This window comes from Eretmochelys imbricata, chromosome 6 (assembly GCF_965152235.1).
Source record: "Eretmochelys imbricata isolate rEreImb1 chromosome 6, rEreImb1.hap1, whole genome shotgun sequence".
Classification (NCBI taxonomy): Eukaryota; Metazoa; Chordata; order Testudines; family Cheloniidae; genus Eretmochelys; species Eretmochelys imbricata.
Window position 1 is genome coordinate 17,593,760 of NC_135577.1, and position 27,344 is coordinate 17,621,103.

General features: G+C 49.7%; 1 protein-coding gene across 1 annotated transcript; it reads left to right on the forward strand.

Moving 5' to 3' along the window:
- Positions 1-27,344, forward strand: INCENP (inner centromere protein). The gene is made up of 18 exons (XM_077818151.1): positions 1-231; positions 1,063-1,173; positions 5,613-6,373; positions 11,157-11,208; positions 13,240-13,273; positions 15,407-15,503; positions 16,200-16,251; positions 17,042-17,159; positions 17,248-17,382; positions 17,702-17,713; positions 21,390-21,499; positions 21,580-21,700; positions 22,685-22,807; positions 23,615-23,790; positions 24,099-24,210; positions 24,487-24,585; positions 25,981-26,140; positions 26,998-27,344. The coding sequence occupies exons 1-18, from the start codon at positions 95-97 to the stop codon at positions 27,210-27,212; spliced, it is 2,625 nt and encodes an 874-aa protein (XP_077674277.1). The 5' UTR covers positions 1-94; the 3' UTR covers positions 27,213-27,344.

Genomic DNA, 27,344 nt, shown 5'->3' on the forward strand with positions numbered 1-27,344 from the left:
TTGAGGCGGGTAGCGGCGCGGCGCGCGCCCGGAAAAGGAAGGTTTCTGCCACGGGCCTGGCCTGGGAGAGCGGCGGCTGCGGGCGGACGGAGCCATGGAGGCGGCGTCGGGCCCCGCGCACCTACCCGCGGTCTGCAACCGCAAACTGGCCGAGTTCCTGCGGCAGGTGGACGCCATCGACATGGTCTGGCTGCGGGAGATCCGCGAGGAGGCCGCCAAGATGTTCAGCGGGTAGGAGCCGGCTGGGGGCGGGGGGATCTGGTCCAGCGCCGGGCGGGGGGCAGGAATGGTGGGGGATGGGTTCTGGTCCAGCCCTGGGCGGGTTGATCCAGAACCGGGGGTAGGAGTGTGCCGGGGGCGGGGGCTTGATCCATCACCGATTCAGGGGGAGGAATGGCCTGGAGCGGGCTGGTGGGTGGATTGGTCCAGCCCTGGCCGGGCGGGGTGGGGCAGGGCACGGAAGGAGGAGTTTGGCCCGGGCCTGGCCGGGGGCAGTGGAGCGCCCCGGGGTGGTGAACGCTGGCAGCGCTGTCCGCTTTCCCCGGCTGCCCAGCCTTTCCCTGCACCCCGCCAGCCAGGCAGTGGGGATGGGGGCAGCCCCCTACTCTCCCCAAGTAGAGATCGACGAACATGTGCGCACGCCCCACCGACGGATTGAGGATCCCCACCCGCCACAGAGACAGGCGCACACCCGCAGATAGAGACAGATACACAAATGCGGAGACCCTCCTCTCCCGCCCACCCTCCGCCCATGGATCTAGACATACAGAGACCCCCCTTCCCTCCCCCGAGACGGACCGAGAACTCCCCTAACGGACTCCGCTGCGTAGCCGGTGCCTAGTGGTTGGCTCTGTGACTGGCTGGAGCCAAGCCTGTTCGTGACCTGTAGTATCCTGTTGGGCATGGACCCTGCTCCTCACCTGGTAGAGGCAAGACTTTGTGGACATCCCCTTTGTCTGTTTGCCAGCTGGAGTCTTGCCATGACGGATGTGCCCGGGTACAAGTACCTTCTTGCCCTGGGGATGCTGATTTCCCTTCCTTGCCATCTTGTTGTTAAAACAGCAGCTGCAGCGATGAGCCAGAGCTGATGCCAAAAACACCGTCACAGAAAAATCGTCCAAAGAGGCGACTTTCAAGTGTTCAGGATGAGAACAAAGACCCAATCCGGAAAAGGTGAGAAGGGCTGTATCTGCAAGTGTTAAAGTAGACTCTCCTGATTTGGGATATTGGAGATTGTGCATTAAAAAAAAATTTGTCCCTTCTGCCTCCCTCAGCCACCCACCCATCACCTTGGCCCCCAGCGCCCCCCCGCCAGGTTCTGCTGCTTCCCCTGCCCCGTATTGCCATAAGCTCACTTCTGCAGCCTCGCACCCCAGGCTCACCCTGCTCCTTGCCCATGACATCCGGTAAGGCTGGTCATCCTGAAGCCCTGCCACCCTGGGCTGAAGCCCAGAGCAGGAGCCCCATGGCAAGAGTGAGGAGGGAGGGGCTGAATCCCAGAGCTCGCTGACAGAGCCCTAAGGCTGAAGCCATGGGGGTGGGGGAGGGGGTGAAGCCCATCCCCAGAGTCCTGCGGCTGAAGCTGGAGGGGAAAGGGTGAAGGCTGCTCCTGGAGTCTTGCGGCTGAAGCTGAGGATGGGGGTGAGGGGAGGGAGGGTGAAGCCTGCTTCCGGAGTCCCCTGGCTGAAGCTGAGGCAGTGGAGCTGAAGCCCACGCCCGGAGCCTCTGGCTGAATCAGGGGATGGGGGGGTGAAGCCCAGCCCTAGAGTCCTGCAGCTGAAGATGTGGTGGGGCTGAAGACCTCCCCTGAGGCCCTTGGTGCTGCAGGGAGGGGCTGCTGCTTTGCCCCCTCCTCCATCTCTGGCCAGGAGACTGTCATGGCCTCAGGAAAAACCCCTGGTGGCCACATTTGAGAAACGCTGCTTTAAAGTACAATATTGAACTGCACAGTAAATGTTCTGCATGCACACTTATTAATATTCTCTAACTATAGCAGCCCTAAACAAACTATACATGCACTGCTAGTGTTCTGCGACATAGCAGTGCTTGTCAGACTGCTCAAGGAGTTGCGCAAAGGGCATCTAAGATTCTGTGACTTTTTCAATTACAAAAATCTCAGAATCCGTGCCAAGCAGCCAGTCTTAACTATTGCATGAGAACTTGTGTGAAAATAGGATCTTGTTTCATTAATTCCCTTACTCACATTGCTCGCTACCCACCTAGAATCAGTTGTGACTACCTCAGGACAGAGTTGGAGAAACGTCATGAATCTGATAGACTGTCTTACAAAATATCCATTTTTCCGATGGTTCAGCCTACATTTGACTTGCTGAAAAGCTGTGTCCACTCAGTTCTCCAAGCTGGGGTGCCTTTTACACTGCTTCGCTGTGAGAGCAATTGCTCCTGGTCTGCTCTCACACAGTGTCCAGCATGTAAATTACTCCCAGTTACACTGCATGAGTGCTATAGTCAGCCAATCATGAATTACACTGCAGAGCAACACCAGCAAACTCTCCAGTCCCAGACTTTGCCCCAAAAATATGCATCTTGCACTGTCAAGCACTCTCCTGGACAATACAAGCTCATATTGAGTCTGTCATTTATTAATAGAAAATGATCTGCACAAGCCTTGATACCCCAAGTGGAGTTTTTCCAAACACGCAGGTTTAGATAAAACACGTTTATTAACTAGAGAAACAGATTTTAAGTGGTAAGGCACAAAAGTCAGAATTGGTTACAAAAGAAATAGAAAGATAAAACTGCAAGCTAATTCCTAAACTTTACCAAGCTAAATAAGATTGGAAACAAACATCGTTCTTACCACACCAGATAATGCAGGCAATTCTCAGTCCTTCGAGTGCTTGCTCATGTCCATTCCATATTAGGTGTGTGTGCTTGCCACATGCCCTTGTTCCCTGAAGTTTTTCCCCTCCGTGGTATCTGTAGGGGACGCACACATGCTGTTGTATAAGGGGTGCCGCTGGCTCCCTCCACCCTCAGTTCCTTCTTGCCACCAGTGACGGTGCTAGAACATCTGCTGCTTAGGCTAGCTTTCTTGCTTGCTCAGTAGTTAATGAACTTTTCTTTAATAAAAAAAAGTTGTAAATAGTCACGAATAGTTTTAGAAAACCCTTAGTGTAAGATAAAAGTTAGTCCCGTATGGGACTCCGCCAGGGGTTGGGGCATGCCCCGGTTCCCAGGCTACAAACCCCGCAATTCCTGCAGAAAACCTGTGCTCCGCATAGCACTTGTCTGAGGTGCCTGGGCGAGTCCCACATAACCGACAAATTTGTAAGGCCTTCAAACCTTGGACGAAGGAGTGAGACATCCGTCTCAGAGCACTCCTAATGGAGTCTGCGCTAACTCCGGCACCGGAGCAGCTAAGGTCCAGTTCTGCTCCCAGCACTGTGTCATCCGTGTGGAGCGCCCCCCACCCCTCACCTGTCAAGTGACAGAAGATCAGAAGAGGAAGATCTCCTATGTCTCACAAAGGGAAGGAGAGGGTGGGAGGTGAGCCAAGATCCAAGGTGGGTGGCTCCGATCCTCCTCCTGTGGGTGGGGCCCCAGCTCAGAGAGAATGGACTAGCCCTTCCCGAGCCATGCCTGCCTCACCAGACAATGATAAGGGCCTCAGACAACTGGATGTCCTTACAACACCTGAGGCCCTGCAGGCAGCACAGGATATCGTGGTGCTACCAGTGCCACCCACACCAGCAACAAGGTACCACGATCTGGGGATAAATCCGCCTTGGGACCATTCCGCAAGTCCCCATCTGTGTGGCACCGCTCCCCATCACAAGTGCCCAGATCGGTGACAGGGGCCTTGGGCAAGCCGTCGGCTACGGTGTCTCGCCCCCCTTCAGAGACAGTCATCCCAGGAGGGGGAACCACTCAGGTCCACCTGAACCCTGAGGAACGGCCACTAGGACCACCACCAGAGGTGGCAGAGCCCGCGGTACCGGCCTCATCCCCTGATGAGGCGATTTCACACACACACACGGTTCCATAAGATGATGCTAAGGCACATCAGGAACTATTGAAATGCGTCGCCTACAGCTTGGGGATCCATGCTGAGGAGCTGGAGGAAACAGGACTCCTTGTTCGACGTCCTCTGCTTTACGTACCGGCTAGGGTGGCGCTGTCCCTACACGAGGGGGAATCTAAAATTAACAACGCCTTTTGGCAGTCGCCCTCATCCCTGCCCCCCTATTTCAAGAAGGGCAGAGAGAAAATACTATGTGCTGGTGAAGTGTCATGAATACTTGTACACTTGGCCCCAAGCTCTCTGGTAGCGGCAGCTATTAATGAACGAGAAATGCCAGGCCAGCTGGGAGCATCCTGAGGGTGGAGGGAGCCAGTGGTGCCCCTTATGCTGTGGCATACGTGTGCCACTCCAGGGGGCACCAGAGCTAGTCCCCTACAGATACCACTGAGGGGAAAACTTCCGGCACCGGTGCATGTGGTGAGAACACACACCTAATATGGAATGGACATGAGCAACACATCTCAAACATCAGTTACGGAACAGGTAACTGTCTTTTCATAGTTTGCAGTTCACAGGCTGGCTTTTCTTTCAGCTTGGGACCAGTCCCCTTAGTTCAGTGTTCTTCAGGTATTCGTTGATGTTATCAGCAGAGAGATGTAATGTGGAGAGGAGAGGAGGCCTTCTCTTCCCTCCTCCTCCCCCCCACCCTTATACTCCAATCCTTTGTACTGGAAGAGTCTTTGCTGGGTCATGGGGTCAGGCAGTTCCATTGGGTATGTGAGCTGCCAACTATCCTTCAGGTGAATTGTACATACTTTGTACACCCCCCACGCCCCACCCTGGGCTGGTGAATGTCCAATTAAGTATGGAGTATATATGGAGGATAGGTTAATCAATGGCTATTAGCTAAGATGGGCAGGGATGGTGTCCCTAGTCTTTGGTTTGTCAGAAGCTGGGAATGGGCAACAGGGGATGGATCACTTGATGATTACCTGTTCTGTTCACTTCCTCTGAAGCACTGTGGGAAGACAGGATACTGGGCTAGATGGACCTTTGGTCTGACCCAGTATGGCTGTTCTTATGTAAGTAGGTAATGACTCTTTAACACCTTGCTGGCATGGTATCTTTGTGTCTGAGAAATTGGCTTGTGGGTGTTACCCAGAATTACAACCTATTTTAGTAACCATCATACAGCAAAATCTCATAATTTTACATGTAATGTTGTTGAAATGTGTGCAACAGGACAGCAATGATCAGCAAATCATGAGTTTTCAAATGATACCTCAAGGTATACTTTGTACAACTTTTATCCTAGTCTTGTAAAAGGGGTGCACACAGGGGTACAGACTGTCACACACACCCACCTCTTTCTGTTAATTTGTTGCTTTTCTCTAGATCATCTCAATTTTGTCTTGTAAGTGCCCCAAACCACACATCATCACCAACACATGGGTGTGTATACAACAAGATCAACTTTTCCGTAAATGCTTAGGTAGTAGAGAATAATGGAATCATCCACAGAAAGGTGCTTTTTGATAAAAAGAAAAAGGTCATCTCCAATTCTAGCCTGTAAATGAAATGTTGGCTTTTATGTGGCTCCAATTTGCTTCACTGTTTCTGTTATTAGATTATCAAGGAGGAGTATTAAGCGAGCATCTGCTAAGCGATGTTCCAGAAGACTCCGAAGCAAAGAGGACCTGGAAATAATCAGGGCTGTGGTGGAAGAGGCCTCCCCGCCTCGAAGGGTGACAAGATCCCGGGCTGTGGTATCTGATATGCGCTCTGTGGCACTTCCTGAGAAGTCAGCTATCCAGCCAGTGGAAGGAAGGGTCCCCTTAGTAGATATCAGTGTCAATGATCGCAATAGTGCTGAGTTACATCTGAAGAGAAGTCTGCCCAAGACAGAGGCCAAGGTCTCCAAAGTCATTGTCCTGAGCTCAGATGATGACTCTCCCAAGAAAGCTGGGACGGTAGAACTGCAGCCTATGTCTGCAGTCTCTGTGCTGTTGATTCCTGAAACTACTAAGCCAAAAGGGGAAAGAGAAGGCCGGAGTGCATCTAAATTAAAAATAGCAAATACAGCCACTAGGAAAGCCACTGTAAATAGGGAGCCTGCCGCTGAGGAGATGGAAGATAACCAAGGCTCAGTAAAGGAACTTTTCCAGGATTTAAAGGATGGCACGGGGACCCCTACAGGCTCCAAATCAAGCCGTCACTCTGTTCGTCGAAGTCTGATGTGCAGATCCTCCATGAGCTGCCGTACCTCATTGGCGGAGAAGTACTCACTGGCCAGCAAAAGGGAAAGCATGATCCGGAAGTCTGTCAGCAGGACGAGGTCCAAGAGAATTGCAGCTCGTCAATCATCTCTAGCCTCCAACTGCGTGATCCGTAAGTTTCTCAGGTTTACGAGGCAATTTTGCTTTGATCCATTCCCAGGCACTCTGCCTGTTTTTTTCAGCATTGGAAAGCTATAGTATGGAATTAAGTATCAGAGGGGTAGCCGTGTTAGTCTGGATCTGTAAAAGCGGCGAAGAGTCCTGTGGTACCTTATAGACTAACAGACATATTGGAGCATAAGCTTTCGTGGGTGAATACCCACTTCTTCGGATGCATCCGACAAAGTGGGTATTCACCCACGAAAGCTTATGCTCCAATACGTCTGTTAGTCTATAAGGTGCCACAGGACTCTTTGCCAGTATGGACTTACCTGCTGCATCCACATTGAAGAACTATCCTTGGGCTAGATACATTTCAGTTAAATGTCAGTGTGTTTAAACTGGCTTGCTAAAAATAAGCACAAGTTCTAGAGAGACTCAGCTGAGTGTGACACCTATAGTGCAGTGTTAACTTCACAAAAGCCAGCACTTCTAGCCAGTAACTGGTCACCTAAATAGTCAGTATCCGTGTAGATCGGGGTGGGCAAAATACGGCCTGCGGGCCGGATCCGGCCAGTCTGACATTTCTGTCCAACCTGCCATGACTAATATTTCTGTTCGGCCTCCTCTGCCTCCTCGCGATCTTTGAGGCCGCTGAGCGGGGCACTCAGGCAGGCTGCCTGCCTTCTATGGCCCCAAGCCACTCCCGGAAGCGGCCGGCTGCTGCTGGCACGTGTCTGCACACCCCTGGCGGGGGTGAGGCGGCTCCGTGTGCTGCCCCCCTCCGTTCCACCCCCAGCACTGTCCTCACAGCTCCCATTGGCTGGAAACCAGACAATGGGAGCTGCGGGACCAGTGCTTGCGGGCAAGGGCAGTGCACAGAGACCCGCTTCCCCCCTTCCCTCAAGGGGCGCGCAGAGACCTCCCAGCAGCAGCCGGCCACAGCCGCTTCTGGGAGCAGCGTAGGGCTATGGCGGGCAGGCAGCCTGCCTGAGACCTGCTGTGCTGCTGGGAGCCACCTGTGGTAAGCACCTCCCAGCCAGAGTCTCTACCTCGTACCCCCTCCCGCACCCCAACCCTCTGCCCCAGGTCTGAACCCCCTCCTGTACCCAAACTCCCTCCCACACCCTGCGCTCCCTCCTACACCCCAGTCCCTAGTCTGGAGCCCCGTCCTGCACCAAACTCCGTCCCAGAGCCCACACCCCTCTCCTGCACCCCAACAATCTGCACCAGATCAGAACCCCATCCTGTACCCAAACTCCCTCCTAGACCCCGCACCCTTCCATTAATATAGTAGAAATGTGTGGCCCCTGATGACTTACCAAATTCGTGGAGTGACCCCCCCTGCGAAATTATTGCCCACCCCTGGTGTAGATGGTGAGAGTGTGATTTATGAAGCCGTAGTCCTGGTATCTGTTCCTCTGAGTCTCTTGCCATTGTAAAGTTGCAGAAAAAGCCAGTGGACATGATTCCCCTTTTTAAACTGGTGCTGCCAGTAGCTGACCAAGGGGTGGTGTGGGCTCTCACCAAGGCCTGCGCCTTTCCCTTGGAAACAAAGTAGCAATTTTTGTGACCCATTGACTTAAACAGAAACTGGCTGGTGGTTTTGGAGCCCCCATTTTCTGGGAGGGCAAGGAGGGGCTGGGGTTTTCAAGACCTAGTATGACTAGAAATGTACCCATTTATTTATTTATTTATTTATTTATAACTTGCAATGGGAACTGATGTTTGTTTGTGGGGGAATGATTGGATTTTAAAGATCCCTTTTTTGTCTTGCTGAGAAGCAAACATTGTTTTAGTGCAAGAGTTTCACTTTCTGGCTCAAACAGATCTCCCTCTGTTATGGAGCTGAGTGAAATGCAAAAAGTAAACACCAGATGAATGAGTAAGAGACTCTTGAAGTGTAAACACCACAGTCTTTCCCTTGCATCTAAAGAAGCTTGGAAATAAGCTGTGTGATGAGACTAATTGTGGAAAATAGGAAGAACAGATTTGGCAGGCTTGTCAGTTTATAGCCTGTTATTTGACCATGATCAAATAATGCCAAATATTCCAGCAAGAATGCTCTGATTTAGGTGCTGACCTCCTTTTTTGATTGCATCACGGTGCCATTCTTGCGCTTTTTATAACTTCACTTCATTGTGTTTTGCATTTTTGAGTTAAAACAACTCAGTTAAGTAACTTGTTTTTTGTAGAAAGAATGAGGAGTACTTGTGGCAGCTTAGAGATTAACAAATTTATTTGAGCATAAGCTTTCGTGGGCGAAAGCCTACTTCATCAGATGCATGTAGTGGAAAAATACAGCAGGAAGATAGATATAGATATATATACAGAGAACATGAAAAAATGGGGATTGCCATACCAGCTGTAACCAGTCGATTAAGGTGGGCTATTATCAGCAGGAGAAAAAAAACTGTAATTAGGCGTAACTATCTAAGGCTATAAGCTTGTTGGAGACTAAAGTCCTTACTCTTTAGTTACTGTTCTAATAAATTAGTGCTTTAAAATATAAATATTTTGACATTATTTGACAATATTAGACTAGTCAATTGACCAATTATTTTTCAGCTGGTCAAATACTCAACCCTAAGAAAGAACGTTGCTACACTAACATTCTTTCAGTTCTATTGTTCTACCTCAGGGGGTTCCCAAACTTTTTGCCATCACAACCCTATTTTAATGAAGTACTTCCTGTGGGGATCCCAGAGAGCATGGTGGATACAGTTTTGTAGTGCAAAATGGTGTCCCTTGTGCATCATGACCTCGCATGCGTGCGAGAACACACTGTGTGAAGCAAAATGGCGTCCTCCGCACAGGGGTCACAGCTGATGGCCCTCCGTTTGGGAGCCACTGATCTGTGTTTTCTAGCTGAGGACTTCCATGACTCTTGAAGATAGATCTGTAGCACAAACAGAAGCGCTTTCACAAACAGTTTAACATGCACCATTAACACAACTGCTAAATTGTTTCAATTAAACCATGTCTTTAGAATCATGCTAGAGGCTGTGGCCTTGTCTACACTGTGGTTCTCATGTGTCCTGACAACGGCTCAGCCGAATCTGGGGAATTCTGTATACATTTCTGCAGCACAGACTCTGCCCAAAGCACTTTGTAGACAAGGAGATGGAAGCAGTGCTGACAATATTCTCAGCATGGATCCCCATGAGCCAGTTTTGAAAACAGTTTTGTCCAGTTTATGCTAGCACTTAAACCAGGGGTGGGCAAACTTTTTGGCCCGAGGGCCACATCTGGGAATAGAAATTGTATGGCGGGCCATGAATGCTCACAAAGTTGGGGTTGGGGTGCGGGAGGGGTGAGGGCTCTGGTTCAGGGGGTGAGCTCCAGGTTGGAGCCAGAAACGAGGAGTTTGGGGTGCGGGAGGGGGCTTCAGGCTGGGGGGGGGTGAGGGCTCCGGCTAGGGGTGCAGGCTCTGGGGTGAGGCTGGGGATGAGAAGTTTGGGGCGTATGAGGGGGCTCCGGGCTGGGACCGAGGGGTTTGGAGGCAGGAGGGGGATCAGGGCTGAAACAGGGTGTAGAGGTGAGGCTCAGGGATGCAGGCTCTGAGCGGCGCTTAACCTCAAGCGGTTCCCAGAAGCAGCAGCATGTCCCTTTTCCGCTCCTACGCGGAGGCATGGCCAGGCGGCTCTGCATGCTGCCCCATCCGCAGGCACTGCCCATGCAGCTCCCGTTGGCTGCGGTTCCTGGCCAATGTGAGCTGCGGGGGTGGCACTTGGGGTGGGAGCAGCTTGCAGAGCGGAGCCCCCTGGCTACCCCCATGCATAGGAGCTGGAGGGGGGCCATGCTGCTGCTTCTGGGAGCCGTGTGAAGCGGGCTCCAACCCTGCACCCTGGCTGGAGTGCCAGGCAAGCCCCAGACCCCGCTCCTCAGTGGGTGCCTAGGAGCTGGAGGGGGGCCATGCTGCTGCTTCTGGGAGCCGTGTGAAGCGGGCTCCAACCCTGCACCCTGGCTGGAGTGCCAGGCAAGCCCCAGACCCCGCTCCTCAGTGGGTGCTTGAGGGCCGGATTAAAATGGCTTGTGGGCCGGATTCGGCCCGCGGGCTGTAGTTTGCCCACCCCGACTTAAACAGTTGTCATAAATTGGAATCCATTGCTGACAATTTGGCCTTTGGTAGAGTAAACCGTGAGTAAGTCTCTTGCAGGGGTTAATGCTCTTAATGCATCTGTAAAATGGCTTAAAAATCCATGTAGGTTGGACAGGGCCTTCCACAATGAATGGAAGAGTCCAAATCTAACCACTTTGATATAAATACACAATGTGGGCATGGGAGGTTGGTAGCAGCTAGATCTTGCTTTGCTGAGTCAATCTATCTTCATGTACATTGCTTGTACTATTCTAGAGAGAGAACTGCACTATGGGAATCTGATTCAGATATATAACTGTCAGCAAGTATTGAATGCTCATCACAGCGCTTCACAATCACAACAAAAATAAATACATCAGTTGCTGGGGCGCGCAAAAGTTTTTGTTCAGAGGTTTACTCATAGACCTATTTATAAATTAGGCTGTTGTCTTGATTGAGGAGAATCTGCTATTTAAATCTGAGTGATATCGGGAGTGTATCCATTTCTGGGGCAATAAGGGAAGCCAGTCTCATTGTATTTCCAGAATTAGTTAAGCCCATTTGTAAAGCAATTTGTCTTGTAGCAGGAACCTTCTCAAAATACCCTTGCCTGATAGATGTGCAGGTCCCAGGTTCTGAGCTTGATTGACAGGAATAATCTTTGCTGGGATTTGTTTATTTACATTTTGTTTTTCACCCTCTTTTTTTCCCTCAGGTCACAGCTCTGTGGAGAGCCTTATGGATGAAGAAAAAAACGTCAAAGTCAGGTAAGGCTACTCATGCAAGATTTCTCCATTCCCCAAATATTCTTGAGGCCCATCCAGCTATCCAGGCCACATCCTGAGGAGCTGCTCAAGTGGCCAGAGCGACTACAGAACCAGGCTTTTCTCTCAAGTTTGAGCTTGTAGAGTCTAGTGTAAATAGTTAAGCTACCTGATATGAAATCTAAATTTTAATGTAGTGGATTTCTTACCATTTCATCACATTTTGTTGCCTTCTGTTTTGGCCAAGGTTGCAAACCCATGTAAGAAATTAGGGTTGACAAGATGTTCCTCTTGCTCCACAATGTTCCTCGGTTTCAGATGGGCTTGAAAAGTGCCTTTTAGGCATTGGAGAAAGGCATTTGGCTAAAGGCTGTGATGTTTGTAAAGCCTTCTCTAAAAGGGCCCAAAAGAACTATAACACTCTGCTCCAGAGCCTGCTCCTCCAAGAGGTTCTGGGAGATCCTGTTCTGAAAGGGAGCCTCGACACAGGGAGGGTGATCTCTAAGCCCGTGTTAGAGCTGAAGCCTGATGAAGAATCCCAGGCTAAAAGTGTTCATTCTCTAGCAAAGGTGCTCCATAAGGAACTAATAAAATGGGTTCTGCCAGCTAAAGTCCCAAAGTCTGACCACAGCTGAGAAAAGCAGCTCTCAGTTACAGGAGGGTGGGTGGCAAGAAAGGTGCCCTGACAAAGGATCCCCCTATTGCATTTGGCTTCTGTGGATTTTAAGATCCCAAGAAGGATAGGGGCCTCTTCAGATTCAGGCCAGTCAGATCAGCCCTCTGCATCAGGGCACCTGTCAGACCCATCTGGCTAAAATGCTAGGATTCCTTACCCTGTGGAGGTTGTAGAGTAGAGGTAGTCAATAGGCGGACGGCAGGCCAAATCCAGACCGCCAGATGCTTTTGAATGGACCGTGAAATCTTTTTATTCACTTATTATTATTATTTTTTATTTTATTTTATTATCATTGTTTTTGTATTTTCACTGGGATCTGGACCTTGACTATGCCTTGACCAAGGAATTTGGACCTTGACAAAAATAATTGATTATCTCTGCTCTAGAGGAAGAAATATCTGATTCTCCAGAGCAGTGGTTCTCAACCTGAGGTCCGCGAGCCCATTCAGGCGGGCCACGGAGTCCCGCGGCTGAAACCCAATGCCCCAAGCCCAACCTCCTCCTCCCCTCCCCACCCTGCCAAGCCAGGAGCAGCGGGGGGCTGAAGCTGGGAGCCCCAGTGCCCCCCTTCCCAAAGTTGGGAGCCACACTGGGAGCCGTAGCACCCCCCCCATACATAGCCCCTAGCTAGCCCCTGCTTGTACCAAGCTACTCCCCTGCCTGCACACAGCCCCTAGGTATCCCCTCCCTGCACCCTGAGCTACCCCTTCACTTCACACAGCCCCTAGCTACCCCCTCTCTGCACCCTGAGTGGTTTTCAAACTTTTTGAACTGAGTCCCCGCTTTGAGTTATATTTTTGGTTGTGTCCCCCCCACAGCCCAGACAGGTTCCTAAGTGAGTTAGGGGGTGGAGGTGGCGCTCCCTCCCTGGACCTTGCTGTGCAGAGCTGGCTCAAGCCCTGCCTGCTCTTGACCCCCCACCCCCAAGTAAAACTATGCCTATGCCCAAGGGTCCCAGCCCTGAGTTGTACGTCCGTTTGTCTGCTCACGCCCCCCCTACAGGGCCCTGGTGTTTTTATAGCATGTTGAGAGGGGCTTCAGCAACAAAAAGGTTGAGAACCCCTGCTCCAGAGCATTGAGTAACTCCTTCATTTGTGCTCTTACCTGGTTCATTCTTCCAGAGTTTGGGAAAGGAAAGATTTCTGTGGTCATTTATTTTTAAAAGCAATGTCTGTTTGGGGTGGAGTTATTGTGCAGAATGCAAGTGATGGGTGAAGTGTGCAAAATAAATGCATTGAATTTCACTTTTGGAGGATACCCTTCTTCAATGGTTATCCTGGCATAAAATGTATTATTGCCCGCAGACAGCTCTGAGCTGATACTGTTTTTGCCACTAAGCATCTAACTCTTTCTTCCAGGTCTGAGCTGGGATCTACCATCCCCTGTAAGGAGGTAAGATCCGGGTAGGGCTGATGCAGCGTAAATAGTGGGGGAGAGCTATGAAAAGATATTTTTTGTCCAACACCTCCTTAGTTCAACTTGTCCTGGGCAAGTTGATGGCATCACTGTTCCAGAGCACAGCAAGGATTTGGGGTGGGAGATATACTTTTGGCTCCTGTTTCCTGGTTCAGTTTTATGTGCTGATGGTGATCAGAAACTTGGTGGGAAAACAAATGACTTTTCATGATAGTGGAAAGTGTTTTGACTGAACTGTTGTTCAGTCTATACACTGTTACTAAATTGGGAACTTAAACTGACTGCAACTTTGAGAACTTTCCTGTTGACCTTTAAATAATATTTAGGTCTAATGGAAGGGCCTGTCCATTTCTGCATATTAGAGAATTACTGAATATTGTGACTACCATGTACGCTGAAACCACCCCCTCACTGATTTGTGCTCCCTTCAGTTGGTCTCATGAGGAAAAGCCCCAAGATTGTGTGAGCACTTGTTTCAGAATCACTTGCTCTTTCCCCAGCTGTTCTCAATTCCTTAAATCCCTGGCCCAGCACCAGCTCTTCTCTCAGGGTAGAATCCTGTGATTCACCCCATTTTTAGACTGGATCATGGGGTCACAGCATCCCTGTTTACCAACAGTGTTTGGCGCCTATCAGACACTTTCCTTTGGGGCCCTGGGATCAGCTTGAAAATGTAGTGACTCTCAACAGCCTCTCCCAAGCAAAGTATTTTTCTCCAATTGCCATAGGGATCAGAAGGGTTAAAACAACAACAACAAAATCCTACAGGCATATTGTCTTACCTAAAGCCTGAGGGAAATGCTAACTGTTAAGGAGGTCTGACTTCTCTCTCATGCCCCTGCTCTTCTGAGAACCAGGTTAGTCTGTTTCTCTGCAGACCCTGCCTCCCTGGGACACTTCCCAGAGCTATCCAGGGTTGTGAGACACCTCACCACCACCTCTGCTTAGTTTAGTCTGAGAAAGTCTCACCTGTGCCTGCTGTGGATCGGTTCCGTGAAACAAGCAGCCTCTGGCAGCATAAGGACTATCTTCCAGGGCTCACTCTCTATGTACAGGTTTGCTATATATACATACATAATAATTCCAGACTCCTCCAAGCAGTCCCTTATCCACTGGATGCTCACAGAATTACCAGGCCAACTCAATTCACTGCTTTTAGCAGGCTGCTCCCAGCTCTACCTGGCTAGAGTCTTGTTCCCTGGTGTCTCAAACTCTCCTGCAGGAGCCTGCTAACACTCTGCAGTTTCCTTGCTGGCTCTTTATAGATACCAGCTGCCCTCTGTCAGGCTCCATTGTGAGCCTGTTAATGAGGCACAGGTGGACTGACCTGTGCCTCTTAAAGGGCCCAGTCCACCCTGTGACACACACTCATGTAGCAACAGCAAGATATTAATCAAATAGAGGCACACATCATATTAATAAAATAGAGATCTCCTATGTTCCTCCAACCTTTTAGCATGGAATTAGGTGTCTGAAGTAACAGGCACACAGTCGCCAAGTGGAATGTTGATCTGCCATTGCCTGGGAGAAAAGGCTGCAACCAGCACAATTATCCAGCCTTGACTGTGTAGGTCATTGGTTCTCAAACTTTTGTACTGGTGACCCCTTCCACGTAGCAAGCCTCTGAGTGCGACCCCCCCCCCCTTATAAATGAAAAACACTTCTAAATATATTTAACACCATTATAAATGCAGGATGTAAAGCAGGGTTTGGAGTGAAGGCTGACAGCTCGCGACCCCCCATGTCATAACCTTGCAACCCCCGAGGGCCCGACCCCCAGTTTGAGAACCCCTGGTCTAGGTTATCAGATGGTCTGTGTTCAGCCAGCTCAATATGAGCAAAAAAATCCCTGCATATTGTGGCCACTCTTGTGTTCTATGCGAACAGCTGCTATTTACTTGTGTGCTAGAGCGTGCTGCAGCTTGTTACTCAGGTGGGGCTTTCTCTCTCTTACAGTTGCAGATTGGGACTTCACTCGAAGGGTCTGTACCTGTTGTATTCCCAGTGCTTTGCCTTGTGCCAGCAGGACACGGAGTACTTCAAAATGCTGATTGAGTTTTTATTTCTCTCTGTGGGCATCACACTGAAATCCCGTTGCCTTTTCTGCAGGGTCCCCAAAGCCCCAGGATGTCCCTTCGTTCTAGGAATGCCAAGACAGCCGTTGGCAACCTTGTCCAGGCAGAGCAGCAGGAGGGGAGTGGTACAGGTAACTCTCTTCCCTTCAGGAAAGGGCAAGACTCTGCTTTAAGAGTTAGTTAATTTGTCTCACGTTCTATTGACCAGGTTCCTTGTGCAAGAAACTGGTCTGATCTCTCAAACCGGGGGTAGTCAGAAACATTTTTCACACTGCAATAACAATAATGATGATAAATAAATAAAAAGATGTTGTGGTCCGTTCAAAAGTGTCTGGTGGTCCAGTTTTGGCCCACAGTCTGCCAATTGACTATCCCTGTCTCAAACCAAGTGACATATGGCTGTGCTGGACTCTTTTGTTACCGTTTTTCCTTCAGAAAATGTGGTAAATGTGCTCTCCCATTAGACAGTGGGAAGACTGTTATATCTTACATGGGTAGGGAAGGAGGATCTGAAACCTCTTATGGTCTGATGCAGGCTGCTATCTCAGTGGGTCTACATGCAGAAGGCCAGAGCATAGTGCGTACCACAGACAACGTTCATGCGCTGTTTCCTACAGAGTTTCATAAAGATAACACCAGAGTGCTGAGGTTTGGAGGTGGCTAAGTCACTTTCTGCCGTAAGCAGGAAGATTCAGTTCATGGCAACAGCAGAAGAGGCTCCCAGTAATGTTCCGAGGGGGCTGAGCTGCTAGGCCTGGTGACTCTGGCTTTGGACTCTCCTGAAGGGAACCTTTTAGACAGAACTAACTGTAACTCTTTCTCTGCAGAGAGCCAGTCTGATAAGAGCGATGAGGCACAGGAACAACCCCAGAGTGTCAGGTACATTCTCATCAGAGGGAAGGGGAAATAGTCTGGATGGCTGGACTGATTTAATTCAACATTATATGGCTTCAATGAAAGCTTGTCTGCCTCTCTGAAGAAGGGTTTTAACCCACACCTCCTAGCACAGTGTTATAATACCTAATTAGCTAGGTATTTGCTTTGAAGGGCCCTTGACTGATTCCTGCCCCCACCCCCCGCGTGGAGCGGCTTCCAACCTGGCACCCTGGCTGGAGCGCCAGAGCGGGGCCAAGCTGTGTTGTGCAGCCCCCAACTCTGCACCCAGGCTGGAGCGCTGAAGCGGGTCCAAGGCGCGTGGTGCGGCCCCCAACCCGGCGCCCTGGCTGGAGCAGGTCAATGCCAGACCCCACTCCCCAGCTGGAGCTCTCAGGCTGGCTTAAAATGTAGTTTGCCCTCCCCTGTTTTATCCTAATAAACATTTTATGCTTTGGGAAAGCTGTCTGGTCGCTGATCAACTGTGTCATTATTCCTGAGAGAGAACTGTAAGTGCTAAATTAAATTCAGACCTGGTGGGATAAACATAGTGGATTGCAAGGGAACTGCAGCCCTAAAAGTCTGATCTGGAGGAAGAGACATACATGTTCCCTTCCCGAGAGAGGAGCTGACTAGAGGTCTGAGTCCTCAAGGGGGTGCTCTTGAGACCACAAAGGAGACTGAGGTGCAGTTAACCCTGGAACTGTGACAGTGTGAATCATGAGTGCTGCTAAGATCAGGAGAAGAATTTCCTCTGTTGGGTCGCTGTGTAATAGATATGTATTAACTCTTGCAGGAGAAAGCCAAGTTACAAGAAAGCTGTGGATGAGCTGTATGATGGGCAGCAAGCAGAGGAAGGCGGGCTCTCCCCTCCAAGAAAAAAGACTCCCTCACCACTCTGTCCAGCCAGCAAAGTGAGGCAGAGTCCCAGCCCCAGCATACTTCCTCTAGGACTCTTCCCTTCTCCTTCAGCTACCTGTACTCTCTGTGCTCTCTTCACAGGTTGTGCGTCCATTTAAGACCTTTTTACACACTGTGCAGAAGAACCAGCTGCTGATGACCCCAGGTTCGGTGGGGCAAAGTAGTAAAAAGAAATCCTTCCTCAAACACAACACTCCCCTCCGAACCGATCCCAAGGTAAAGCCCTTTCCCTCTGCTAGTGGGATGGGAGGGAGAGAGCCAGAGTGGCTGCAAAGGCCTGGGTGGGTCTCAATGAAGTGTAACTGTAACCAGCTACTGGCAAGGATGGGACTAGGGTCCTTCTGCAGGCTGCTCCATGCAAATGGATAGTTGCATCCATGTGGTGCCAGTTACTGCGCCACCGCGTCCCGAGTCAATGGCATTCGGGAGACAGACCCCTGTAGCCACCTAGATGAGCCAAGAAGGTCTGGTTCTAGGTTTATGTGGTGATTTCCAAAGGGAGTAACTGTTTTTTCCCCACGTTCTGTTTACACAGGGTGAATTTGTCGTAAGTAATGACTTTCCTTAATCATAGACTGGGCTTATAGTGCACTTCTCACATCACTAACGGGCAGTGGGTGCTTTTTAATTTGCTCACTACCTGCACACAGTCGTAATATTTTTGCTTTACAATAGTGAGAAGAGAGGTCAGCATTCAATGGGCAGCAGGAGCCAGCCAAAGTGACAGTTGTTTAGAATATCAGTAAAGTACAAAGGGATCAGGTTCACGGAAATGCCCAGTAGAGGCAAGGGTGCCATGGATGCATGCCTCTTGCTTATGCTCACTAATACACGGTGCCTTTAAAATAAACATGAGATCTGCTTGGGATGGTCTCTTGTTCCATTGTCTGAAACTTAATTGAAAGTACGAAAATCTAAATTGTATGAAATCAGGTCTTGCTTCCAGAAACGTAGACCACTGACTCCTGTCTGTCATCTACAGCCCGTTTCCAGTAACAGATAGCAGAGCTGCTAGTGCGTTGCTGGGAATCTTTGGGCCTAAACCAGTTAGTAGGTTCTGCTGTACTCTGAAGGTGGACTTCTCTTCTCCACACAAGCAGTGAAGGATTTAATCTCCCTGGTGTACTGCTGATGACTCACACAAGCTTACTCTACAGATGGTGGTGCCACCTGACGTTTTGATTAAAAAACTAGAATGATATAAAATTAACATGGGGCACACTAAATGGATTAAAAGCTGGCTGACTGGTAGGTCTCAAAATGTAATTATAAATGTGCAATCATCATTGAGCGGTTGTGTGTCCAGTGGGATCCTGCAGAGATTTGTTCTTGGCCCTGTGGTAGTTATCATTTTCTTTCAGGACACTGATAAAAAAAAACACAAAATCATCACTAATAAAGTTTGTAGCTGACCCAAAAATTGGGGGAGTGATAAATAATGAAGAGGACAGATTGATGATATAGAGTGATCTGGATTGTTTGGCAAACTGGGGGCAGGCAAACAGAACCATAGAAACAAAGGATTGGAAGGGACTTAGATAGGTTATCTAGTCCAGTCCCCCCTACACTGAGGCAGGATTAAGTATTTTCTGACCATCCCTGACAGGGGTTTGTCTAACTTGTTCATTATTGGAAGTATTTAACTAGATTCCACAACCTCCCTAGGTAACTTGTTCCAGTGCTTAACTACCCTTCAGTTAGGAAGTTTTTCCTAATGTCTAGCCTGAAACTCCCTTGCTGCAATTTAAGCCCATTGTTTCTTGTCCTGGCCTCAGTGGTTAGGGAGAACAATTTATCACTCAGTATTTATCAAACAATATGCATCTAGGAACAGAGAATATAGGTTAGACTTGCAGGGTTGGGGGATTCTGTCCTGAAAAGCAGTGGCTCTGAAAGAGATTTGGGGGTTATGACTGATAATCAGCTGAACATGAGCTCCGAGTGTGACACTGGCCAAAAGGGTTAATGCAATCCTTGGATGCATGAAAGGGACTTTTTAGTAGGAAAATACAGATTATTTTTCCTTTGTATTTGGCACTTGTGCGACCACTGCTGGAATGCTGTCCGGTTCTGGCGAAGGATAAATTGGAGAGGGTTCAGAGAAAAGCCATGACAGTGATTTATAATCTATTTAACTTAACAAAGAGAAAGTTAAAGGGTGGCTTGATTACAGTCTAGAAGTACCTCTATGGGGTACTAATATTTAATAATGGGTTCGCCTATCTAACAGAAAGGTAGAACATGATCCAATGGCTTGAAATCGAAGATACGCAAATTCAGACAGGAAGTAAGGTGTAAACTTTTAACAGTGAGGGTAACTAACCATTGGAACCATTTACCATAGGTTATGGTGGATTGCCCATTTTTCCGATGCAGGAATTATTTTTGGGAAATTGTCTGGCCTGTGTTATACAGGAAGTCAGACTTGTGATCACAATAGTCCCTTTTGGGAATCTATGACTCACCTGCTTGGTGAATGCTTTGTCATCCCTGCATGGGTTATGGTACTCTGTGCTTCACTCCATTCACAGCCAAAGGTGATGCAGGATTCCACAAGTCTAAACAGTGCCCCCACAAGGCAAGTTGCCTGTCCAGAGAGTCCTCCCTTTATCAGATGGTCTGTTTTGGCACAATATAGGTTTTTGTTTGGTTAAGATAAGGGGTGGAGGGGGCCAGAGGAGTTATGTAAGCATCCTGGGATGGACTGTGACATTAATACAATGAGAAGAGACTTGTGGAAGTAGTGGCCAGAGCTGTCCCTTGAGTAGGGCGAATCAGGGCAACCGGCCTGGGCCCCACGCTTTGATAAAATCGGACTGTCCCGATATTTAGCCCTTTGTCCCGCATCCCAACCGATATATGATTGGGATGCCATTTTTCCTGATATTAAGGTGAGGGGGTGAGTGGGGTGGGGAGGCGAGCAGCAGGTGAGAGGGGGTTGAGGCGGTGGGCGGATGGTGAGGAGGAGAGTGACGGGGGCAGTTGGGCCAGACAGGCGGTGAGGAAACTTGCAGGGAGGCGAGGAGGCAGGTGGGTGGCGAGGAGACTAGCGGGGCGGCCAGCAGGCGGGAGGGGGATGAGGAGGCAGGTGGGCGGGCGGATGGCAAGGAGGAGAGCGCTGGACGAATGGTGAAGAGGCTTAGCGGGGAGGTGAGCAGCGGGGAGGTGAGCAGCGGGCAGGCAGGGGCACGCCGGACGGACAGCGAGGAGACAGGTAGGCGGAGGGGGTGTGTGTGTGAGGAGGTGAGCGGTGGGCAGGCGCGCTGTGAGGAGACTAGCGGGGAGGCTGATTTGTCCCAGGCCCCACACCCCCCTAGGGACGGCCTTGCTAGTGGCCTCTATTTCCCTCATCCTGGTAGTTGCTTTGGTTTCATGGGCTCTTATTTGGAATCTAACATTACAGTACTGGGAAGGATCAATTTTCCAAGCCTACACCCTCAATTCTACTTTCCTCCATCTTCTTCCCTGCAGTGGGGCCAAACCACTGACCTAGTGCGCTGCCCTGGCAGTCTGGGACTGATGGGTTGGCTGGTTCTCTTGCCCTCCAGACTAGCAGCACGTTCAGCATGGGTCACGTGGGATGTGTGCGAGGGGAACTGAGTGCTCTGCGTTGATTTATTCAGTTGGTATAGGGGGCTCACTGCTGTAATTGGGAGTCTATTCTAGTCTGCCTCAGCAGGAAGCATGGAGGCCACAATTTGAACCTTTGGGTGGAAAGTAGGAGCAATGGGGGATCTTGAGGTGTAATGTGAGCAGAGGATTACCTAGGACATCACATTTGTGCCCTTGTCTCGTGCTGAAGTCCAGCATTGACACTGGCTAGTGATAGTTGAACTTCTGTAGTGAATGCAGCACAGAAATCACAGACAGTGCTGCTTGCTCAAATGCACCCTATGCAGTAACATACTGATCTTGGGGTAATGCTTCTGACGCACAAGAATTGCCCCACAGGTCCTCTCCTGCTCCTAGAAAATGGGGTGGCTGAATTAGCACTGCTGCTTTGTCTTTTCCCATTGCAGCTACTTCTACAGGTTATTAGGGCTGGGCTGGCCACCTCGCTGAGCCACTGTGGTACTGGGGCCCTTTGTGCCCCCTTCCAGGGAGGTTTGCATCAGCTGTGGTTGCAACTGCAAGTTCCCTGGTGTGTCGTTTCTGGTCATCCAGACTGTGCCAGGAACGAGCCCCAGCAGCTGGGTATAATCTGGGCTTCCCACACATTGCAGGAGAAGGAGCGGCAGCGGCTGGAGAGCCTGAGGAAGAAACAGGAGGCCGAGCAACAGAGAAAACAAAAACTGGAGGAGGAAAAGAGACAGCGCCTAGAGGAGATGAAACTGTGAGTAGCTTTCCCTCCAGCTGCTCCATCTCTGGCTCATCTCAGAATTGCTTCTCACTGGCTCTCTGTGTATCCTTCAGGAAACGGGAAGCGCGTCTGCGCAAGGTGCTGCAGGCTCGGGAGCGGGTGGAGCAGCTAGAGGAGGAGAAGAAAAGGCGGATTGAGCAGAAACTTGCACAGTTTGATGAGAAGAGTGAGAAGGTAAGAGGGCCCAATCTGACCATGGAGCCTCTTGGGACAATGGTTTTCTTATGGGAGCGGGTAGGGTGGAGGGGTCCCCTCACTTTGGGTCATGACCTCTCTTGTATAGTGGCAAAGGGGACTGACATTGCTAAGACCCAGGGAACCAATGGGGAAATCTTTCATTAAAGGTCTGACTTGAACCTTGGGGCTAAGAGGGTTCGAGTTGCTGCTGTGTTTTGGGATTAAAGCTAATTCTGATAGGTGTCTCTGTTGGCTGGAATGATGAGGGAGAACGTGGGGGGAGGTGCATTTAGGTCAGCAGAGACTCCATTGTCAGTTAGTACCCGGTCTGGTTAATAGCCAAAGAATGTGCCAAATAAACCATCTCCACCGTAAGCTTCCTGTGTCTGAGGGTCTTGGGCTTTTACAAATAGGGCAGGGCCTTTCAGATAGGTGTGAAAAGCCAGAGCAGCCTTGTCTGTTGAGCCCGCTCTCCTCTGTCCCCTTTTCCACCGTGGGCCATGTTTCCTCTTAGGAAACGCTTAATTTGAACCAGATGGAAACTGGCTTACTCTTGGCCTTTGGTTTGCCCTGCAGCTGCCAGAGTCTCTGCTAAGTGACACTCATTCTATTTCAGATATGCTCTGTGTGTTCTGAAGAGCTTCTCACCTGAACTATCCCAGGTGCTGCTGGACTCGCTGCACTGGGTGCTGCCTGCCTTTAAGATAAGGTAGCACCCAGAAGCTCCAATTGGGATCGGAATCCCATTGAGCAAACCCAGGGGAAGACAAGGTCATTGCCCCAAAGAGCTTATGCTCCAAGAAATATGCACAGACCCCACTGGGCCTCTAGACTCTCTGGTACAGGGAAGGGCATCTTTTACCCTTTGGGGAGAGATTTCCCTGATGACCTTGATGTATCAGAGAGGACATAATACATATAGGGGAGTTGTCCCATGTGCAACAGCAAGGTCCAGACCCGATGTATGTGTGACTGTCTCAGGTGCGGGAGGAGAGGCTGGCAGAGGAAAAGGTAAAGAAGAAGGTAGCTGCCAAGAAGATGGGAGATGTTGAGGCCCGGCGCAGACAAGAAGAGGAGGCCCGAAAACAGAAAGCGCTGCAGCTGGTGAGCTGTGCTGGGGTCCTGTATTGCAGGAAGGAAGGGTTTGGGCTGGGGGAATGGGTGTGGTGACAGTGCTGCACTCTGCCCGACACATGGCAGGGGAGAAGCCAGAGTAACACTGATCTGCCACAGTCCCTGTACATGGGGAGGAGGGCAGGACTATACAGTGAGCAGCTGAGGGAGAATTAGCTTACGGGAGGGAGAAGTACAGTCTTCTATCCCCCAAAGTCCCTTGGGTCCCTTTGGGACTCCTTGTTGCCACCCCATCCTTCCCTTCACTACAGACCAGTTTTCGTGCTTTTCATGAGTGTCTAACCATTTCTTCCACATGATCCATGAGCTGCTTCATTCCTCTCCGCATCCTCAAAAGTCAGTGTTTTGGGGAGGTCAGTGCTTGTTAATCCATCTTCCCCAGTTCCTGGGGCTAGGCAGGATGTAGATGGGGAGATCTCAGACATCCGGTAATCTATAAAGAATCTCAACTGCAATTAACAGAGGACCAGAACTCAGGAACCACTGTGATCCTGGGGCGGAGGGCCATCTACATTCAGGGTGACAGAGCTGAGACCTAGTAGGGATACCACTCTCTGGTGCCTGTGGGATGGGGAGAGCTGAGCAAGTGATTGTGCATCCCAAAAGGGAAGCAGAAACTACACTGAAAACTTCAGTCCATCGCATTTCAGAGTCCTTCATGACAATGCTGTAGTGATGAGCTGCGGAAAGGCATCAGGCAGGCTGACCCTCGTGCTTTTCTGCATATCCCCCTCTTCCCTTGCGAGGTGGAGGTAACTACTTCCTTTTCCTTGTCAGGAGGAGGAGGAGCGCCGACACAAGGAGCGAATGCAGAAGAAGAGGGAGGAAGAAGAGCAAGAGCGAGTGAAGAAAATTGCAGAGCAGAGACAGGCGGAACAAGAGAGGGAGAAGCAGCTGGCAGCAGAGAGAGAGCTTGAGAAGAAGAAGGAACAGGAGAGGATTCAGGCAGAGAGGTGAAAAATGACCCTCCATGTACTGAAGCTTCCGCTGTGACCTTGCAGAGAAGAGCAGGGGGCTGAATGGCCCAGTGAAAGGGCCTGGCAAAGCCCTATATTCTGTCAGCACAACCCTGGAGTGGGGGATGAGCGATGAGCAGCCAGGAAGAAGTTCTGGGCCCCATAGTGGGAGGTATGCACTGGGCAGCTGGTGAAGGCCCTGGACACTGGGGTGAAGGAGGAAGTGCAATAGGCATCATGGGGGAGATGCAGTCTGCACTCTTCTTCTTTCTGAGCGTGACCTGGTGTCTTACATTGGTTCCCAGAGAACGTGAGCGGCAAGAGAAGGAGAAGGCGGCTCGCCTGCAGAGGGAGCTAATGGCAGCTAGAGAAAAGGAGCGGCTCCAAAAGGAGATGGAAGAAAAAGAGAAGAAACGGGTAAGGAAACTCAACATGTATCTGGCTGCATCAGCCATTATAACAATGGCTGTCTCCAGGAGCAGCAACTTGACCACCAGCCTCAGGTGAGCTGTGGTGCTCCTGGAATAAATTGTCATAGAGTTTAACCGCTGGGAGAGTCCTAGCTATCCTGTCCATTGCAGGCAGTGGTGCTTGTTCCCTGTAGCAGGTGGCAGCCCACCCATGCCATGGGGGGGGTGGGGGTTGGTTACTCCTAAAATCTTACTACTTTCACATTGGTGATTTCTGCTTTAGCAGGAGGAGCAGCGTCTAGCAGAGCTGGAACGGCAGGAGCAAGAGAAGAAAGCCACAGCTGCTGCCAGTAACCATCTGAATGTAACTGTGGACGTGGAGGTGAGGGGGAACATCAGTGAGATGCAAGCCTGAGCACAGCACTCAGGGAGAAATGAGGCTGTCCTGCTGTCTCCATTTGTTTTCATTAGCGGGGTGGTGCTGGTCGTGGTTACAGCAGGGGATCTGGCTTCTGTTCCTGATGCCAGCGCTGACTTGCTATGTGACCTTGAGCAAGTCATTTAATCTCTCTTCCCCCATCATTAACATGGGGATGAGCTAGATTTGTGGACTATGCTCATGACTATGGTACCCGAGCACCTTCTCACCTCTGTAAAAGGCTTTGGGGTTCTCAATGAAAAGGCCTTACAAGGAAAAAAATCAGTGTTTGTCATTGACCTTCAGCAGGCAGCCCCATAGTGCACGTGGAGAGGGAAGAGTCTCTTGATGTTCTCACTCTTCCCTGAATCCTTCCATTTGAAGGAGACTGAGCCTCACAGAGAGCAGGAATGTCATCAAATGAGGGTGAAGCTTTAAATAAGAGAAATAGCCACAGGATGGTGCTGGGGGTCTGTCCTATAGTGTAGCATCTGCAACTATGTGGCCCAGAAACTGCTACTGAAAACTCTCTTCAGTTGCTGAACTTTCCTAAAGTGCTTCCCTCCTGGGCTGATCCTGGAGGGGAATGATTGTGGCTGAAACATTAGAATGAGCACATGATGTACACACTTGATATTTTTGTCTGGAGTGGGGCTCTTTTTAAACAAACTTTAAATGCACAAAAGTTAATCAAGTTTGAGGCTTTAAATCAGGAATAAATGCTCTTTTCACAGTTGCTTGGGGTGAGAATTTTGACTAAAACAGGAGCTTTTAATCCTCATCCTAGGAAAGGATTGACAAGAATGTTTGTCTCTGGGTTAGTACCTTTTTTTTCAAGGTTAAATGAAGGCTCCTTCATTTTAGTGACACCTTCCCCAGTTTAAGTTGTCCCGGTCAACATTCCAGTAACTGTCTTTACAGGATTATATAAATCCTGTACTACAAATGTGGCATATGTGCTTGTGATGAAGTATGTGTAGTGTTAAAGATAATCAAACAAGACTTCAACTTTAGGCTTTGGGGGGAGAAGAATGAATATTGAGTTTAGATAGTCTGCACCCTAAAATCCCCCCCAACTTTGAGAGCAGAGGAGTCATCTGTGATTTAAACCCCATTTACTGTGTAGAATTGCTGCAGCCATCTGTGAAAGCTAGTGTGTCTATCTGACCAATCTGATGCTTAGTTAAGTTAGAGAGGGGAGTATGAAACCTTGTTTGTACCAACACTCCCACTTTAGGGTGTTATGAGTTCAATACACATCACTGAGCTACCACCCAAGATGCACTGTTAGGGGTGCCTGGGGCTCAGTGTGGTGCTGCTCTTACAGTGTAAGGTTGCTTATCGACTTTCTGTTTCTAGAATTCCCCTGTCTGTAACTCCTATCAAATGACCCCGCAAGGTCCAAAAGGGCCTAAACCCCCCACCATCAATCCCAATAATTACGGGATGGATCTGAACAGCGACGACTCTACGGACGACGAGAGCCAGCCCCGCAAGCCCATCCCTGCCTGGGCCAATGGTATGTGCCAGCTCCCTGTGAAATCTATCCCTGACCATTCAGAAACCCCTGCTGGGTCCCTTGGATTGTTGATGAGACTTGGTGGTAGCTTTCTCTGCCCATGGCATAGGGAGATGAGGATTTGTGCTGTTAAAGATGCCAGCCTGGAGCTGTGCAGATGGAATGTTATGCCAAGATGTACTGAGCCTCTCTGGGACAGCATCAAGATAACAAATCACTTCCTTTGAACTAGCAGCCTTGGCTATGGTGGTAGTAACACATAGCGAAAGGATGAATTTTAATGTAAGTTTTTGAAACCTACATTTTGGGCCAAAACCTGCTTGCCGGTGACTGTTGTTAAAGACCCTGTGCTCCTTTGTAGGGGTAATACCAGTGTCCAGGCCACCATTCCCTCTGCGTGCTGCTTTCTAAGGCTGAGTGCTACAGCTGAGCTCCATGCTGGTTGCTGTTCTTGCACTTCTGTTATCTCACTCTGTTACCTTATTAACCCCCCCCCCTTTGGGAGCAGGACTAAATAGATAGAAACCTTAATTTTCTCTGAGGAGAAGGGGTAGGGTTCTGCTGAGGGAGAGGCAAAGTCTCCTCTCCACCTTCCCCAATTTACTGCAGATCCTTTTGATAAGCACAGTTCAATGCTTAGCACATTCACCCTCTGTGCTCCCTAAGTCCATGCCAGGGTTCTGATTTCCTAGTGGGCCATGGCGAAGGTGCTCCTCCCCAAGGATCTACAGCCTTGGAGGCAATAGGGGGATGGGGATGTACAGCTTCTAGAGCAGTCTGAACACACCTAAGTTTCATTGAAGGAATTAAAGGCCAGTTCAATCAGTCTAATAAACTGTTCACTCTTACTTTTCCAGGGACTCAGCTTAGTCAAGCTGTCATCCACCAGTACTATAACCCTCCTGATGTCACCACGCTCTTTGGGGCCATCATAAGCCCTAAGCTGGAGAACATTTTCTACAAGAACAAGCCGCGATACTTCAAGCGCACCAGCTCTGCTGTCTGGAATTCCCCACCTTTTCCAGGTGCCAAAGCTGTGCTAGGCCTGCCCTACAGCCTGAAAAAATACTGAGGATGGAGGAATGTGTCTCCTATGGAGTAGTGGGGTTTTAGTCTGTCTACGGAAGAAAAAGGATTTTATAATATCCAATCTCTGTAAATCTCTTAATGTTTGTAGATTAATAAAGGTCAGATATTACTGGGG

Excerpts from the sequence above, each read along its gene's own strand:
- INCENP (XM_077818151.1), top strand. The coding sequence starts at position 95 with ATGGAGGCGGCGTCGGGCCCCGCGCACCTACCCGCGGTCTGCAACCGC. Across the intron at positions 15,504-16,199 it reads GCAGGAGGGGAGTGGTACAG|AGAGCCAGTCTGATAAGAGC; the intron begins GTAACTCTCTTC and ends CTTTCTCTGCAG. Across the intron at positions 24,586-25,980 it reads ATGTAACTGTGGACGTGGAG|AATTCCCCTGTCTGTAACTC; the intron begins GTGAGGGGGAAC and ends TTCTGTTTCTAG.